We start from the raw sequence: 17,314 nt of genomic DNA, 5'->3' as shown, positions 1-17,314 counted from the left end.
TTCCAGGAAATAAAACATTTCCCACCGTAACCAGCAACAAAGCAGAGAGGGTGGGAAAGCAGCAACACAACCAGAGGGCACAGAAAAACACCAGTCTGCAGCAAACACGCATCAGCAGAAAACATCTGCACTTCATGGGTGTTAGTAGCAGCACCTAAGTCAAGAATCCATCATTGCTAGGCCTGCCTCCATCACCTTTGGTAAGTCCTGGGGAACAGGAGAGGTGCCTGAGGACTGGAGGAAAGCCAGTATAACTCTGATCTTCAAAATGGATGAGAAACTTCATGCCCAATGAGTAAGAAAAGCAAATCAGAGAAACAAGACAACTTCAAGGCAACAGCATCTATGTAGTTTGTTTGAAGAAGACATAAAAACTTTTCTAGTGACTTTCCAACCACTTTGTGCCTGATCCTGTCCTCAGCATCCCTCCTTGCTCTCTCCAGCAGTTCCTCACACATCACATGCATAAGCAACAGGCAACAAGCTCCAGCAGCAGCTGGAGTTATCTGCCTTGCAAGTGAGGTGTATATACAGCTGCTGCCCTTGGAAGGGAGCCCTCCCTGCTGCCAGCTCCCCCAGCCTCAGGCAGGACTGCACCTATCATCCCAAACACCACACACTGACCAAAAAAACTACAAGGCTGGGGATTCAGGCTGGTTTTCCTCTGCAAATCAATTAAGACTGTGATTAAAAGAACAAGTGCTTGATCAAATTGATAAACTTTATTTCAACCTGGTAAAAGAACTGTTTGCCTACCAGTGGAGGCTGGGAGAAATGGGACAGACAGACATGAATACAATTAAATACAGGGGAGAATGGAATTCTATACAAGACATACATTTACAGAACAGAAAAAAGTCTGTATATTCTCTACTGGTTCCTGCCAACATGAAGCAGCACTGGAACTCAATGATACTGGGCTTTCTTTTCTCTCTTTTTTCCCTCCCTAACCTCCCCCCTGTAATGCAATTCAGTATTTTTCCACATACTGAGACTCAGAATTTCTTTTGAGAAGCACCACATGTGTGGCACTCCACAGGGTACACAGGAAGCTAAAGAGTTTTGTTCTGTGTTTTGGAGGTTGAGATATCTGACTTTCAGGTCAAGGTATTTCTTGAGACACAAACTATCAAGTGATATTTACACAGAGGGAGTTGTGCAAAGGCATTTTAGGCTATGGCTAGTATACTGTGGAAGATGCATGGATACAAGACTCTCCTTCACCCTCAGAGGTAACTCCTCAGATTCCCTTCTTACCATCCCTCTCCTGTAGCAGCCACTCAAGGAACACTGGCCATCAGTGAGCTTTTTTCTTCTTTATTAAGCTACTCCTGTGGCCCTGAAGTGTCTCAGCAGTGTTCAAGCTGGGCTGCCTCTCCTCGTGCAGTGTTTCCAGCTGTTCCACTGATTAGCTGCTTTTTGGGACACAAACACCAGTTGTAGTTGTCACTGCACCATCCTAAGCCTGCTGCAGTCCTTGCTTGCAGTTTGTGTCACCCATGGGAGCACACAGCAACCTGTGCAACTGCTGAGCAGTTGCCATACTGTCACAATGCAAACTGCATATTCCTGACAACAGCTGATCTAGAGCTCTTCCAAAGCAGGGTGGGAAAAGGTACTGCAGTTCAGCCAGCCTTTATGGAACTAAACTCAGTGTTAGTACATCCAGAAACATCCCTAACCATCCTAACAAAAGCCTCTTTACCCCTGCACTCTTCAATACAGAACTTGAGGCTGCTAGTTAGAAGAGCTGAATTAATTCAAGGCTTCCTGCAGAGCCCTAGGGACAGGTTAGCAAAGACACATCAGGTATCAGCATCAACTAAATGCATCCAACCATCATGCTGCACCAGAGCACAGAACAGTATTTCCAGTCTTCGTCATCAACCACCTGCCAAAGGGTGTCCAAGCTTCATTTTCTATCTTTTCATGGCTGGGGCTACTGCAGATGTGGATCATACAGCACTGATTTCTATCACCTCATCTACATTTAACTCTTACAATCCTGTTTGTATCAGCTCAGCTGTGATTCCACATCAGCTTGCAGATTCTAGCTGTAACAGGGTTAAAGCAGAGATTGACAATTTGATCAGGAAGGTCTGTAGGTAGTTTGGTCTTCAGCTGACAAGAGGACAGCATACAACTGGCTTCTAATTTATTGCTAGCAAGCCTGGAGAAGACAACGTTCTGAGTACACAGGAGAGCGCCAGTAAACCCAAGAGACCCTCTCACCATGTCAGAAAAGAAATGCTTAGAAAAATCAATTCAGTGCTGTGGTTGAAGTTCAGGAGTTGTTGGCAGTTAAACATTCCAGAATGTATTCTCCCACTGCACCCGTTGTCATTTATCTGTGCACTTCAGATCTCACGGAGTTCACAAGGACACCTGCATGTTCAAGCCCCCTGCTCAAAGCACCCAAGGGCTGCTTAACAGCAGGTTCTGTTATTGCATGACCTCAGCTGCCAGTTTCATATTGATTTATGACAAAAATCCATCCTCACACAACTTACTCTTCTTGGGCAAAGAAGTTACAGCAGAATGCAACAGAGTTGTGAGCTTCTTACAGGGCGACAACCGAAGTGTAAGGAAAGGGGCAGCTGCCGACCTGCAGCTGGGAAGGGAGCTACTCTGCATCCGTACGCAAGGGTGAGAATAACTTAGAACCAGGAACAACAAAATACTCAACTCCCTCTTATTAAAGCATGAAAAAAATAGAAGGACATGGATGAGCTGCTTCCTTTCTGATGCAGGCTGCTGGTCCAGTTAGAAGACAGTCCTAAACTGAACGTTATGAGCAGGGACAGGACGAGAAGCAGCTTGGGCCGTAAGAAAGCTGTCAATATACATTAGAAGTTCTCCAGCAAAATCAGTTTTATTTGGATGTGTGCACAACTTGCTGCTCTTTATATCTTCAGAGCACTGAAAACATGGTGTTTTCCCCCAAAATCCAGTAGAGTTTGTCCTGAGAAATAGAAGTATTCATATATATATGGGATGATACTGTCTGTGATTGAGTTTCTTCCTGCAGGTTGGGCACGAGTTGGCGTTCCGAAGGGAATCACGGAGGCACTGGCTGCAGAAGACGTGGCCGCACTTGGTTGACACAATCAGTCGTCCACTTTGCACGATCTGGAGGAAAAGAAACCATGACAGCTACTTAGGGTCAAGAACTTAACTTGCCTCGTGTGTTGGCACCAGGCAAATAGGACTGGGAGTGTCTACAAAACCAGGGAACACAGAAATTAAGAGCGTGACCAGCAGGTCAAGGGAAGTTCTCCTCCTACTCTACTCTGCCCTGGTGAGGCCACATCTGGAGCATTCATGTTCAGTTCTGCACTCCCCAGCTCAAGAGATGCAGGGAAGTAGTGGAGAGTCCCAAGGGAAGCTATAAAGATGCTGAGGGGACTGGAGCATTTCTCTGAGGAGGAGAAGCTGAGAGACCTGGGGCTGTTGAGCCTGGAGAAGAATGTGATCAATAGCTAAAGGGTGGGGGGCAAGAGGATGGGGCTGGGCTCTTTTCAGCAGTGTCTAGTGACAAGACATGGGGCAATAGGCACAAACTGGAACCCACAGTGTCACAGTCACAGTATAACTAAGGTTGGAAGAGACCAACCCAGGAGGTTCCACCTAAGCATAAGGAAAAGCTTTCCTGTTGGGGTGCCAGAAGCAGGCTGCCCAGAGAGGTTGTGGAGTCTCCTTCTCTGGAGAAGGATTCCAGACCTACCTGAACATTGCAGTCCTGGGCAGCCTGATTTAGTGACCCTGCTTTAGCAGTGGTGTTGGACTAAATGATCACCAGAGGTCCTTCCAACTCCTACCACTCTGATTCTGTGAAGACCTTTCAGTGCCATCTTGGCAAGTGTTTCTGCTGCTCTGTATACCACTCAGAAATGACTTGGGAGTTACAAGCAGTTTCACCTTCAATTCAAGCTGTTTACTTCAAAGTCAACCCTCTGGGGCCTCCCACATAACGCAGAATTGTGCAGCTCACCCTCTGCCCCATTCTCCCTCTGCCCTAAAAGAAATGCCATGTGGATCCTTACCTCTGAGTAGCCATCCATGCAAATGGGACAGCTGACGGTACCAGAGGGCCTTGGCAGAGAGGACAGAAGCAGAAAGAACAGGCATCCATGAATTTCACCGTGCATGGAGGGTAACCCACACAAACCATCATGCAATCGTCCAACAGCACAGACTAGCCACAGGGCATTTCATCTGCAGATCCCTGAGTACCTTTCACTCTCTCAAGCTGTTGCACTTAATCAGTGGTTGGGGTTTCCCCTACCTAAAGGAAGGCAGTGCCTTGGTTTTCCTTAGGGAGAAGATGTCGTTAGTCAGCCTGCTCCGTGACGACAAGTGACTGAGCAGTGCACCTGTGGCTGTACTTATCTTCAGCAGGTGATCAATAAGAGGTTTGTAACTAAAGCATCTAGCTGTCCCTTAGAGACTATCCATTTGAGATGTGAAAGTGGTTTCCACAAATCAAAACATCCCTGTTTGCATTTAACAACATCTCAGCCCAGTGACATATCCACACCAAGAATTCCTTTCTTACCAAGTGGAGGGCAGGGGCACCCCAAGGTGAGGGAACATAAACAAATACATTCTTAGTTGAGAGACTGCAGCAGTGTCCTTTACAAGCTGTGGTTACAGCTGTACCTCTCCTGCCTCCAGCTGTCTGGCACACACACTAACAGACACAGCTACTCTGCAGAAGGGACTCTCTGCCAGACAGAGCTTCCTGCCACTTTTATTTACAGATTCTCTATTTTAAACTGTCACAGCAAGCTGCTTCCCTGAGTCTTTACCATGAACACTTAGCTTCATTATGTCACTGACCATGCCAAACAACAGTTTGTTGCTTGGAACAGGTAGCATGAGACACCCTTCATGCTGCCACCTCCAGCTCAAGCAGTGAGCACTAGTAATGTTCATCCCTGGCTTCACAGCCATCATTTCACTCCATTAATTATCCCATTTTACTGCCCAAATTATTTATGCAGCAGCTGTAACATTAACTCATTAATTACAGCTAGTGATAACCTTCCCCACAAGCAAGAGCAGTCTAACCCTGCAGGCAGGCAGCTCTCTGGTCACCTCCAGCACCAGTCTAACCCTGCAGGCAGGCAGCTCTCTGGTCACCTCCAGCACCAGTCTAACCCTGCAGGCAGGCAGCTCTCTGGTCACCTCCAGCACCAGTCTAACCCTGCATAGTATCATAGTATCATCATAGTATCATTCATTCAGGGTTGGAAGGGACCACAAGGATCATCTAGTTCCAACCCCCCTGCCATGGGCAGGGACACCCCACACTAGATCAGCCTGGCCAGAGCCTCATCCAGCCTGGGCTTAAACACCTCCAGGGACAGGGCCTCAACCACCTCCCTGGACAACCCATTCCAGGGCTTCACCACTCTCATGGTGAAGAGCTTCCTCCTCACATCTAGCCTGAATCTCCCCACCTCCAGCTTCATTCCATTCCCCCTAGTCCTATCACTACCTGAGATCCTGAGAAGTCCTTCCCCAGCCTTCCTGTAGGCCCCCTTCATATCTCTATGAATTAGTTTGGAAGGACATGAAGCATACATACTTGGAACCTGCAGTTTCATCTTCTAGTGGCCCCAGTTCTCGAGATACTTTATTTGTCACATACACATCATTGTCTCTGGTTTCATCCTCATCATCGCTACTCAGCACACAGCTGTCTGACTGTCTCTGACTTCTTAGTCTGAGGTTTCTCCTTGGCCGCTGATTCTCTGCAATTCAATTGTGGTAAGTTAGATGCAATAATTATCTCCCTGCATCAAGCCTTGAAGTGGGTGATTATGAATGTTCTGCAACAGCTGACCTTCTAAATGGATCACATTCAGCTGGGTTCAAAGCAAACAAGATGGTTTCCTAAGCATTAAAGCTGGACACTTCCAGACACTCTACTACAAATCTACACAAGACAGTTGGTTTGCCCTACAAGAAAGCTAAAGCTTGTTCTGGAAGACGCCTGGTGTCTTAAAAGTTTCATGCAGTTACACTAGTTGTGAATAAATCACCCTTCTAGAAGGCAGCTACCTCTGCCTTAAAAAGGCTAAAAAAGCCTTTTGACATTTTATTAGTCAAAAGCAGGTGTTCCAGAGCTAGGAAACCTTAGCATCAACTTTGGGCTCACAGAACTCCTGCTTGGGGAAAATAACAAAAGCTGTTTTGAGCAGCTCTGATGTATTTTATTTCAGGTAGTTTCTACAAGCTCTGATAGACAGACTCAAACACAGGTTGGGCCCATTCTCTAAGACACTGGCCAGATACTTCAGCATTGTCCTTTGCCTTTTGGTAAATGCAGTTTCCATCAAGGCTGCTCAGGTTCACAAGTTTGTCTTGGAATCATCCTCAACTTAATTTTCCTGTCTTTTCCATCGCCCATGGTAAAATATCAACTCACCTTCAACAATCTTGCATCAATGTAGATGGAAGAGAGAGAAAAGAAAACACAGTTAGACTGGTGTGCACCTCAAGTGTTACATACAAACAGCAGATAAGCCAAGCAATTCCAGCAGCACAAGCTAAGGGTGGCAGGGTATCACTCTTGATAAGAATGCCTCAAGTACTGGACAGTCAGCTGCTGCTCTGAAAAGAGCTAAGTGGGTCTCTGTTTCTGCTCATGCTGCTGCAATGGGACAGAAATGGAGGCAGCTTATGAACCACCTGAACACTTTCCTCCCTGCCCCCCAGTTTTAATGCTGTCATTTGATTTAGGCTGCAAGAGATTGTTCCCCTCTTTCTGCCTCAAACAGGCAAATTCAAGTGTGATATCCATGAACACTTCACAGTAGACTACTGACTGCTGCAGAAAAAACCTCAAACCCTAACCCTGCTATTGTCTTTGGTGGAACTAGCACTGGGGCAATGCAGATTATCTGCTAAGGCTGGAGGCCTGTCCCTTTGCTCAGGGACAATTCCAGCAGGAGAGACTCCCATGCTACTCCTGCTGCTGCATTCTGGTTTGCACTGAAGCAGAAGCATCCCAAAACAGAAGTTGCAAGTTCCACTGCAGCCTGGATCAGATACTCATCCAGCTTTAATAGTAGCAGTAAAAAAACAATCCAAGTGGATTTTTTTTCAGGACTTCATGGAGTAATAATCTGAACTAGTTTGTGCTATGCCTATGTACAGCTTTACTTGGCATCTCTGTACCTGGACTCCCTTAAACTAATGTTGCAGCTAAACAATTTGTATGTGTGATGTCCAAGACTTCTATCTCCTTCACTTTTGATCTAAATCATTGTCCTATAACTTTGATACATCTATTGTAGCTTCAACTTGCAATTGCAGCTCCCTATGACCCATCATCGGGCTACATTCTCCCTAACTTCTGGAGCACAAAGCTATTTCAGATCACCCTCTCACTCTGCAAGTGCACCTCCAGAGCAGATAGCTTTCATGCACTCACAACTTCAACTCAAACCTTATCCTTGGAGCCAGATTCTATCAGGGATCACAACAGAAACCCAGCTGGACTAGGAGATGTAGAGAAGCGTGTCATTCACTACTTACCACAACAGAATCGTTGTGAGTTAGATCGACGACTACAGGTTCCGAAGATTCACATGTGAGATCTACGACTTCTTCACCAGCTTAAACCCAAAACATTAGGAATAGAATTAGAAGTTGCAGAGAAAAAACACCTGCCTGCCACTCTGTAACAGGCTGAGCTATGATTCAGCCTTGACTCGTCCCTATTCTCTTCAGCAACATATGCAACATTTCACTCAGGCTTTGCCCTCCAGAGCACTGCCCACATAAGAGCATTGCCACCATCACCACTGTCTTTGGCCAGCTGCAGAAGCAAGTGGCTGAGCTCCTCATACAGTTTTATGCTATGACAACAGCTTGTGGGAGGTACACAGCAACAAATTATTCATTGAACAGAGAGGCAGGTTTCTGGCACAGAATAAAACATGAATCATACAGGATATGACAATTTTGCAGCACCAGGCTGCACAGGTTCCCCCGAGGGACAGGGGGAACTAATGATAAACTCCTCATTATCTTCCTTGGACTTGGCAGCTCCCAGATGTAGTTGGTCACTCTCTCTAGTGGAGCTGCAGCAACTCCCAGCACATCAGACCAGCAGCACCTGAGTAACTTTCTGCCACAACTCATCTACCAGGAGTGGTGAATGGATTTCCTCTCAGGAACAAGCTAAGCCAGCTGTCAGGAACCTTGTTGTTTGTAGATGCCACATGAGATGCTTTTTCAAGAAGGGGCTCCCCTTCCTCCCCAGTAAAGGGCCTAGAAACTGGCATAACCACCCAAGCCTCCAGATGCAATCTTTGTCTTTACCAAGTCAACAAGAAAGCTTACCACTTTCTTCAACTTCTATTGGCTCTGCTTCTGAAGCCATTTCTGCAGTAGAGGCCACTAGCCTGTTCCGCTTCCGAGCTTGCCTGGCATTTACTGCTCCCCCACGGCGCTTCCGCTGAGTCTAAGAGAGAAAGAAGCCGTGGCACTTGCTTTAGCAGCAACATTAACGTGGCCCTGTCTTGGCAGCACCAGTGAAAGCACACAAGGATACACAGAACACCCCCAAGAAAGGCTGTCATGTGCACTGAAAGGTGGTGTGGCTCATTCCTACCCAAAGCTATCACATTAAGGACAAGACATCACCCAGATCTCTCACCAGCTGGGTCACAAAGAACACCCACGGTGGCTCACCAAAGACAAGACTGATTCACAGTTCTATCAAGGTTTTGCATTTCTGACCTACTACTAGTACCAAGAGATTAAAAAGCTAGAGTATCCCAGAACATGAAGTTCCATGAAGCTGTAATAGTTTGTACTTCCTGCACATTCTTTGAACCATTTTGAGAAGTACCACAAAAACGTGTTGGCATTGAGGAGTAAAATACTTACTGTGCTCATGGTGCTTCTTGATCTAAAAACCACAGAAAAAGGAAGAGGTACTAATCCCAAAACAGTAATTGTAAGGAAGGTACAAGGATCAATTCCTTACATTCCTCTTGGCAGCACACTGTACAGATTGCTCAGGGTCTGGGAATGATGCTCTCCCAAACCTGGAAGAAAAGGGAAGAGAAGATGACCTGTCTGTATTGCTTACTCTCTGAAGTAAATCCCCTCTCCGAGATTCCCACTCCTGATTCACTACTTTCTGTCCAAAGCTAGAGAGGAAGTCCCAGAGTTCAGACACTTGCAGTTGGGCCTAAAGCCTCCATCCTTTGTACCCATTTCCTAAGCTCAAGACCAGAATAAGCTGCTTTGTTACAACAAACTGGGGAAGTTCCAAGGAAGCCCAAAGGAAGCCCAGTGAAGTGGCATTGAAAGCAACTGTCTGAAGGCAACGCTTGTGTGTGGGCAGGCACCCCTGGGAAATGTGCACTAAGCAGCTGTTTTCAGACAACAAAAAGTTCCAGGTAAGCAGTTCCCTTCTCCAACCTGCCTCCAGATTCCAACAGGTGTGAACTGAACAGCTCAAGAGGATTTTAAATCCAGCAAAGCACAGAAAATTCAGTTTAGGAATACCTGTGGATCTGGAAGGGAATTATCAGAGGAAACTTCTTCACTGAAAGTTTTATCAAACACAGAACAGGCTGCCCAGGGAGGTGGTTGAATCCCCATCCCTGCAGGTGCTGAAAAGAGGCAGAGAGTAGTGCTGAGGGACATGGTTTAGCCCCAGTCTTGGTAGAGTTAGAGAATGGCTGGACTTGATGGTCTTAAAGGGCTTTCCCAACCAAAGTGATTCTATGACCCCCAGCACCAACATGACCCAGCTCAGGAGAGTTGTGTTTATAAACACAAGAAAATCAGACTGCTGGAATTTATTAAGACTATAGGAAGAATCCCATGATTGAGTAGCATTTTTGTCTTGCAAGAACCAACCTCTTCTATGGGGCTACAGATTTCCATGTTATCTGCTTACTCAGGAAGTGACTGAAAGCTGATTACCCAAACTGCAGGAGCAGTCAGCAGAAATCTAGCAAAACTCCCTTTCTTCAGTACACCACAGGTCAAGCTAGTGAGTGCAGAAGGGCTGAGGGAAACAAGAGAGTTCCAACTTTTCACCTGTAGACACATACCCATCAATAAGAATTACTTAAGGATTTTCAAAGCCTCAGGAGCACTATGATTTGTTATACAGCACTGCCTAGCAAAAATGACAAGGTCTCTCTGCTCCCCCTCCTGCAAGCACTTTCAAACCCAGCACCAAGCCTCCCAAGAGCGGGCAATGCAAACATTTACCACCCACCTCCTATCAACCCACACCAGCCTCCCTCCTCCTCAAGCACCAAGTGACTCCAGCTGACGCTGTTGGCAAGCCCATCTACTACACTTCGAGCAAGCTGCATTCAGATAGCAATGCAAAATTCTTGAACTCAAATTTCTTTTTAAAACCTAGAGTTTCTTAAACGTGAAAACATAGCAGAGCAACTCAGCGAGCCAAAAACACCCCCCCGCTTTTAACTTCTGCAGACCTTTCACTGCCGGCCGCCAGACGACACAGCAGCAGGAAAAGCCACTCCCCCTTCCTCCCATACGCGGAGCTCTGCACATGCAGTTCCTGCTCCTGTCACTTCGCCTTCCCAAGGGCCTAAGCAGTGTTGTCCTGGTAACATCAAAATTCAAGGTTTATTCCAGCTAGCTCTCTAGCTGTTTAACGACTAGGTCTGCCAACCTTTCTCTTTCCAGGTAGATGCTTGAGAGAAATAAAGGAAAAGTCATTTAAATGGAGACTGTTTGCACTAGGAGCAAAGGAATCCTCATTCCCAAATCCATCATCTTGCTCTCCTGCTATTTATTTTTCCTCTCTAGAAACGCTGAGATCCTCACTGAGTTCAAACTGGCCTAATCAAGCATGTTTGAATTATAATCCCAACTCCCCCACAGGGTTCTCTAGCCAACATAAACAACTTCTCTTACACCTCTCTTGGTCTCATGTGCTTTGCATAAACTGAGGACAACTGGCTTGGGCATGAACACATTTTTACCACACACTAACACAAACGAGGTATCATAATCCTAAACACTCAAAACACAAAGTATAAATATCTGGTGTATGCACTGTACAGCTGATAAAAGCAGTACATGGTGTGTATCAAAACATGACATGTTAGGCCTTCAAGATTTTGCTTCTCATTTCTACCCTTAAAACCTCCCTTTGCACTCTGCACGGGAAGCACAGTATCAAAGACACAGCACGCATTAAAAAGCACATTCTATGATCAGGAGAGGCACATAACAATCACAAAGGGCTAGCCTTCAGGTTTTTTACCCACAAAGAGCAGTAATCTATTTTCCCTTTTCAAAGCTTTCCTAGCATGTATTTCCAGTACCCTCAAGGACCTTCTCATTTTTTCAGATGTACTACACCAACCCCAGCGAAAACAAAAGCTGAGTCTGTTGTGTTCTGTCCAAATTAGGTCAAGCAGTCATAGTATAGTATCATAGTATCATTCAGGGTTGGAAGGGACCACAAGGATCAGCTAGTTCCAACCCCCCTGCCATGGGCAGGGACACCCCACACTACATCAGCCTGGCCAGAGCCTCATCCAGCCTGGGCTTAAACACCTCCAGGGATGGGGCCTCAACCACCTCCCTGGACAACCCATTGACTACAAACTGTAACGATGAGAGAGAAACAGCTACCATAGAGATACACCTTCCTGTCTGCTCTAAGCAGTCAGCTACATCTGCAGATAAGTAAGACAGAGGTGTTAAGCAGCTGAAGAAAGAAACCCCAAAACAAGAAAACAAATCCAAAGAAAAAGGAGAAGGGCACAAACCACCCACAGAACAAAGCACACCGAAGTTTTTCACTGGTCAGATGTCCTGTTTCAGAAGTAACAAAAAGCTGAAGACTGGCCAGAAAAATAAAGCAACTGACTCCTGTTACTGCACAACTCCAAAGGACAGCTTACTTTCTCTAGTCCCAAAATCAAATACAGAAGAAAGGAACAAGATGTTGAGCCTTCCCACGTTCTGCCATGGAAGTGTAGAGGGTCACTGAAGTAGGAGAGCAGCACTCCCTCCACTCCTGCTGTCACACAAAATGGGAGGACGGACTGCCGGCTTCACACTGCCCGATGCACCGCACGTCCTGAGCCACTCCTGCTCCTCCAGCGGGGGGAAGCTACGCCACCAGCTCTTCTCCCACACTTGTCTCTTCCAGCCCCTTCAGGACACCCTCTGGACGTCCCTCGCAGCACACAGAGTTTCTGACACAGTGAGCAGCACGGGAGCCGGCGCAGCCCGCAGGTGAGGCCCGGCTGGTCTGCCTTTCGCTGGCATGCGGGGCAGGCCTAGCTGTGCCCCGGACCCCAGAGCTGCCGGCCCCCCGGCGCCAAGAGGAGCCGCGCCGGGGCCGACCTTCAACGCGGGGCTTCGGCACTCGCAGGCCCCGGAGCACCCCGCAAAGGCAAAGCTTAAAAGAACATATCTGTTAAAAGCCAGGCGGTCCGGACAGTGGGGAAGCGGGACACGCTGCACGGCAACACCGCAGCCAGGAAGGCAGGCCGGGGACAGCTGAGGGGAAGCCGCTCAGGGCCGTCTCAGCGGCGGGCAGGGCCGTGCCCCTGCTGCACGCCCGGCAAACACAGCTCAGGTCCCTGTCCCCGCCAGGGAAAAGGAAACAGCGCCGGCCTCGCCCCGCCGCACAGGGCCCTGCTCCCAGCACCGGCGGAAGATGCCTCATCTCCCCCAGCTGCCCTCAGCGCCGGCCCAGCGCGCCCCTCCCCCACGGCAGCCGGGCGCGGCAGCCTTCCCCGTCTCCCCCATCGCCCCTCACCTGCCGCCCGTCAGCCCCGGACGCCTCAGGAAGGCAAGGCGGGTCCGGCGCCGCCGGCGCCACTCCCGGACAGCGCTCGTAGACCCCCGGCAGGAACCCCCGGCCTGCAACACTCACCCTCAACGCCCGGCCCGGCAGCGGCTCAACGAAACGCCCGCCCCTGCTCCTCCGCGATTGGAAGAGCTGGCGATCCTCCTTGAGCTGATTGGTCCGTCAATCATAAACCCGCTCGCTGCTCGGGCCCGCCTGCTCCCTGCCCCGGCGGCAGAGTGGGAGTTGTAGTTTGCCGTGCAACTGGGGGCGGAGCGGCCGCGGAGCCTGCGGCCAGGTGCCGGCCGGCAGTGACCGCTTTGGGCGAGGCATGAGGGCCTGGTGTCCGATGCACGCTGCTGTGCTGGAAACCCTCAGCCTTCCTCAGGTAATCTGGGCCTTGGTACACATCAGTACACGACAGCTGTGTGCAGAGACGTTGGTGGGCTGGCCGTTTGCACTGCCAGGAGCGCTCTGAAATGTGCAGCTTCCAGCACCATTGCAGGGAAAGGTTTTCTTCGTGAACCTGTCCCTCAGATCAGACAGGTGAAGCCTCTGAGTTTTTAGTCTGTTTCGTTAGATGATTTAAGAGTCATAGATTCATGGAATGGTTGGGGTTGGAAGGGACCTTCAAGGTCATATAGTTCCAGCCACGTGCCACAGACAGGGACACCTCCTACTAAATTAAGCAAGGCCTCATCCAGCCTGGTTTGAATACCTCTGGGGAGGGAGCATCCATGACCTATCTGGGCAGCCTGCTCTGGTGTCTCACCACCCTCACTGCAAACATTTTTCTCCTGATGCCCTGTGGGTATCTGCCCTCCTCAAGCTTCAATCCATTCCCTCTCTTCCCATCACTACAAGCCCTTGTAGGAAGTCCCTTCCCAGCCTTCTCATAGGCCCCTTTCAGGTACTGGAAGGCTGCTTGGAGGTCTCCCTGGAGCTTTCTCTTCTCCAGGCTGAACAGCCCCAACTCTCTTAGCCTGTATCCATACGAGAGGTTCTCCAGCCCTCTGATCATCTTTGTGGCCCTCTTCTGGACTTGCTCCAGCAGCTCCAAGTTTTGGCTGGAAATAGTGTAACAAGTGTGTAAATGAATGACTCAGGAACCACTCATCCACCTGTGTTTCCATGGAGCACAAGTGCAGAGGCATTGCTGACTCGGTTATCTGTGCAAGGATTAACCGGGCTGTGGGTGGGCTGTGCCACAGGCCCTAGCTTGAGGCAGCAGTGTCAATGCAGCTGTGTTGCCTCACACCTTACCTGGCTCCAATGGCTTTGCAGCTGCTTTGTAATAAAATGCTCCTAAGTCTGGCTCTGCATTGGATCACCTCAGGTTTCTGTCAACCACACTGCTGCAAAAGGAATACAAGAGAAGGTGCTCTAGTGGCCAGGGGCAGAGCGGTTCTGGGTAGCACCTGCTGCCTCCAATGTCAAGTTATCCACCTCTGACAGGAGGAATGTGGCATTTTTAATGTTATTCTGTGCATTCTATTGCAAGGACTCCTGTCACTGGAAAAAAATACTGAGCTATATTGATAAAAAACTATCAGTACAGGAATATATTGACATTTTCCCCCAAAGACTCACACTCTTCTATGCTCACTGAAACACTGATTCTAAGGATGACTTCATGCATCCTAAAGTAGCAGTAGAGCTATTTGTGACTTCTGAAGGTAAAAATCCCACAGCTGGATTCCTCTGTTCCTCAGCCTTTTCAGTTGAGAGCAGGGAGAACTTGGAGAAGGAAACAGTTATGAATCAGCTTGATTGCAATTCAGTAGGAGCTCTGAAAACTGTGTCCAACATGGCAGAGGAAGAAGCAGGCAGCATGAAGGGGGCTTGCAATGCCTGTATCAGGTGTCTAAATCCACCTGCCTATGTATTTGCTTAATGAGGAGTTCATAGTTTTTAACATTATCAAAGGGACTCATCAGTTCTGTAGGATCCCAGACCATGGCTGCTAGCCTTGTTAATTGCTGACTTCTGAATTACTGAGGTGATAGAGTCACTCCTTGGCTTTGTTGTTCTGGGATAGGATAGGATAGGATAGGATAGGATAGGATAGGATAGGATAGGATAGGATAGGATAGGATAGGATAGGATAGGATAGGATAGGATAGGATAGGATAGGATAGGATAGACCAGGTTGGAAGAGACCTTCAAGATCATCGTGTCCAACCTATCACCCAACACCACCTAAACAACTAACCCATGGCACCAAGCACCCTATCAAGTCTCCTCCTAAACACCTCCAGTGATGGCCACCACAAGTATCAGAGAGCAAAGAGAGAAGCCAGTCCCATGTGCTGCATTCTCACCAACACAAAATGCCACAGTGAGGTGCAACACTCCTTGTTTGAGGGTCTGTTGAGAAGTGAAGCTGGTGTGCAGTGTTGCCAGCTTGCCTGAGATGTCTGAGGAGCCTGGTCACAAAACTGTGCCTGTCTACTCCTTTATCCTCTGATGACTCCCTACTGCAGCCCATGGAGAGCGCATGCAGCCACTGATGGGTAATACCAACCACAAAGTGAAGAGAGTTAACAACTTAAATGCAACAGAATGATGAGCAACCACAAAAGGAAGATAAACTCCCTGGCACATCCTTGTTGGTTTAAGTTACTACAATCTCCCACTAGGCATAGTGCTGTAATTCCCTCTTCTCTGTGTTTCTCCTGCTATGATTCCTTCTTTCCACTCTCCTCTGCTCCTTAACTCTTCCTTCAAAGCATGAGCCCTGCACGATTTTCATGGACGACTGTAGCATGTACTTTGAATCACAAATGCAGTACAATTTAGCAGCTTGCAGGCTGTGGAAGTGATCTTCACAGCTAGGTGGCAACAAAAGAATTCCCTTAGACTCCCTTCAGTAAAACATGAGAAATGTAATGTTGCAAGAGCATTAAAAGCAGCTGCCTGACTGATGTCAGCCACAGTCTCCTTCAATTTAAATATTTGCAGTAGCCATAATTAAACACTTAGTAACTGGCATGGAGCTAAAATAGAAATACATTACATAGCCCTACTGCTGTGCAGATTTTAATTCAGATTTATATCCTCCTTGGCTTTGTGCCTAGAATAAGTCTTGTGATTTAAAGGCTGTTTTACACAGTATAGGAATTGTCATGGAGGGCAAATGATCTTCTAGGTGAGTAACAGGACGTTGACTTTTTCTGGAAGCAGCTCCCTAAAGAGATCAAGCAATGTTGTGTTCTCCTGCCATTGTTTCAAGTCTGAAGGCATTCAACATCTGCAAAGAGATGGATGGTCTTTTAGGGTCACTCAGTTGTGACTCTGGCTGCTGGAGGCTGGCACATCATCTGAACTTTCTAAACACTTCTCCCCTCAGCCAGTAAAACCGGAGCGGAAACTGGTGAAGCTCCTGTGCACAGCTCCTGTCATGCAGGAAGATGTGGTAGGGATCTGGGCTGACCATGCCTTCTGAAAAGATGCAACTATCAGCTTCTTTTTAGCCCTCATTTTCATTCTTGTGGAGGATGAGCACAGCAAACCATGGCCCAGTGTGCAATGCTAACAGAAGCACACGTCTCAACACTCTTACCCAGATACTTGCCATTCTGCTGTAGGAACTCTAATGGTAAGGCTTTGCTTTCTTAAGGCTTTTGCTTCTAAACAAAATGTACCATTAGAGCATGAAAACAAAATTCTCTCACAATGAAACTAAGGCATTTTTATTCCAGTCTGCCTCTCCTGTGCCTCTATGACCCAAATTTCTCTAATCAGACTGCAAAGGTGAAATAAAGACTCAAATTCAACCTTGTAGTAAATAGGCACACCGGGAGGTTTCCAGCAGGCCTGAATCTGTTCCAGATGGGATTTATTTTACTTCAGAGCACCATATACAGATTGTGGCTCCACTTCTTGCAGCTTCATAGGCAGCTGAAGCTTTTCTGAGCCATTTCTCTGGCCATGAAGCCGTGTTGAAGGATCTTGAACTGCCTTTCCCGACTCTCTTCCAGTCGCTTCCAGTGGTTCCATTGTGACAAATCCTGAGGAGAAGACACACAGCTGATCAGACTGTAGATGGTACATGGGATCTCTTTGGAGGATGCACTGAGCTTCTCTTTGATAAGCTGTCTGGCAACACAGTTATTTGCTAAATGACTGGGAACAAGGCTGGTGAGAGGCCTTGAGCACAGCCCTGTGAGGAGAGGCTGAGGGGGCTGGGGTTGCTTAGCCTGGAGAAGAGGAGGCTCAGGGGAGACCTCATTGCCCTCTACAACTACCTGAAGGGAGGTTGTAGCTGGGAAGGGGTTGGTCTCTTCTCCCAGGCAACCAGCACCAGAACAAGAGGACACAGTCTCAAGCTGTGCCAGGGGAGGTTTAGACTCGAGGTGAGGAGAAAGTTCTTCACCAAGCGAGTCATTCGTCATTGGAATGTGCTGCCCTGGGAGGTGGTGGAGTCACCGTCCCTGGAGGTGTTCAAGAGGGGATTGGATGTGGCACTTGGTGCCATGGTCTAGCCATGAGGTC

The 17,314-nt window shown here is 48.0% G+C and overlaps 2 protein-coding genes across 7 annotated transcripts in view; both read right to left on the bottom strand.

Annotated features, from left to right (window-relative positions):
* Positions 1 to 707: 707 nt before the first annotated feature.
* Positions 708 to 12,940, bottom strand: RNF4 (ring finger protein 4). Of its 4 annotated transcripts, XM_068149601.1 has the most exons (9): positions 9,955 to 11,525; positions 9,532 to 9,638; positions 9,005 to 9,065; positions 8,356 to 8,476; positions 7,546 to 7,625; positions 6,434 to 6,443; positions 5,591 to 5,756; positions 4,044 to 4,092; positions 708 to 3,129 (listed from the first exon to the last, which is right to left on the bottom strand). In XM_068149601.1, the coding sequence occupies exons 1-9, from the start codon at positions 10,087 to 10,089 to the stop codon at positions 2,980 to 2,982; spliced, it is 879 nt and encodes a 292-aa protein (XP_068005702.1). In that variant the 5' UTR covers positions 10,090 to 11,525; the 3' UTR covers positions 708 to 2,979. The 4 variants fall into 4 exon arrangements, with proteins under 4 accessions (XP_068005702.1, XP_068005704.1, XP_068005705.1 ...); XM_068149603.1 differs by lacking the exons at positions 9,532 to 9,638; positions 9,955 to 11,525 and adding an exon at positions 12,908 to 12,940 and having other exon boundaries at positions 8,905 to 9,065; XM_068149604.1 differs by lacking the exons at positions 9,532 to 9,638; positions 9,955 to 11,525 and adding an exon at positions 12,791 to 12,808 and having other exon boundaries at positions 8,905 to 9,065.
* A 3,583-nt stretch (positions 12,941 to 16,523) lies between these two features.
* CFAP99 (cilia and flagella associated protein 99) overlaps positions 16,524 to 17,314 on the bottom strand; it is a 44,739-nt gene continuing 43,948 nt past the window's right edge. For all 3 annotated transcript variants that reach the window (XM_068149722.1, XM_068149723.1, XM_068149724.1), the window contains one exon: positions 16,524 to 16,830. In XM_068149722.1, the coding sequence (XP_068005823.1) occupies positions 16,711 to 16,830 (120 nt within the window). In that variant the 3' untranslated portion in view covers positions 16,524 to 16,710. The remainder of the gene's footprint in view (positions 16,831 to 17,314) is intronic.

Source organism: Melanerpes formicivorus, unplaced genomic scaffold, assembly GCF_026170545.1.
Source record: "Melanerpes formicivorus ecotype bairdi unplaced genomic scaffold, bMelFor1.0.p_v2 SCAF_18, whole genome shotgun sequence".
Classification (NCBI taxonomy): domain Eukaryota; kingdom Metazoa; phylum Chordata; class Aves; order Piciformes; family Picidae; genus Melanerpes; species Melanerpes formicivorus.
This window is presented reverse-complemented; position numbering and strand designations above follow the sequence as displayed.

Bases quoted from the DNA above. Each gene is read 5' to 3' on its own strand.
- RNF4 (XM_068149601.1), bottom strand. From the start codon at position 10,089: ATGGGTATGTGTCTACAGGTGAAAAGTTGGAACTCTCTTGTTTCCCTC. The intron at 9,639-9,954 runs GTAATCAGCTTT...GCCTCTTTTCAG, and splicing joins TGACTGCTCCTGCAGTTTGG to CACCTGCAGGGATGGGGATT. The intron at 3,130-4,043 runs GTAAGGATCCAC...CTTTTCCTCCAG, and splicing joins GCATGGATGGCTACTCAGAG to ATCGTGCAAAGTGGACGACT.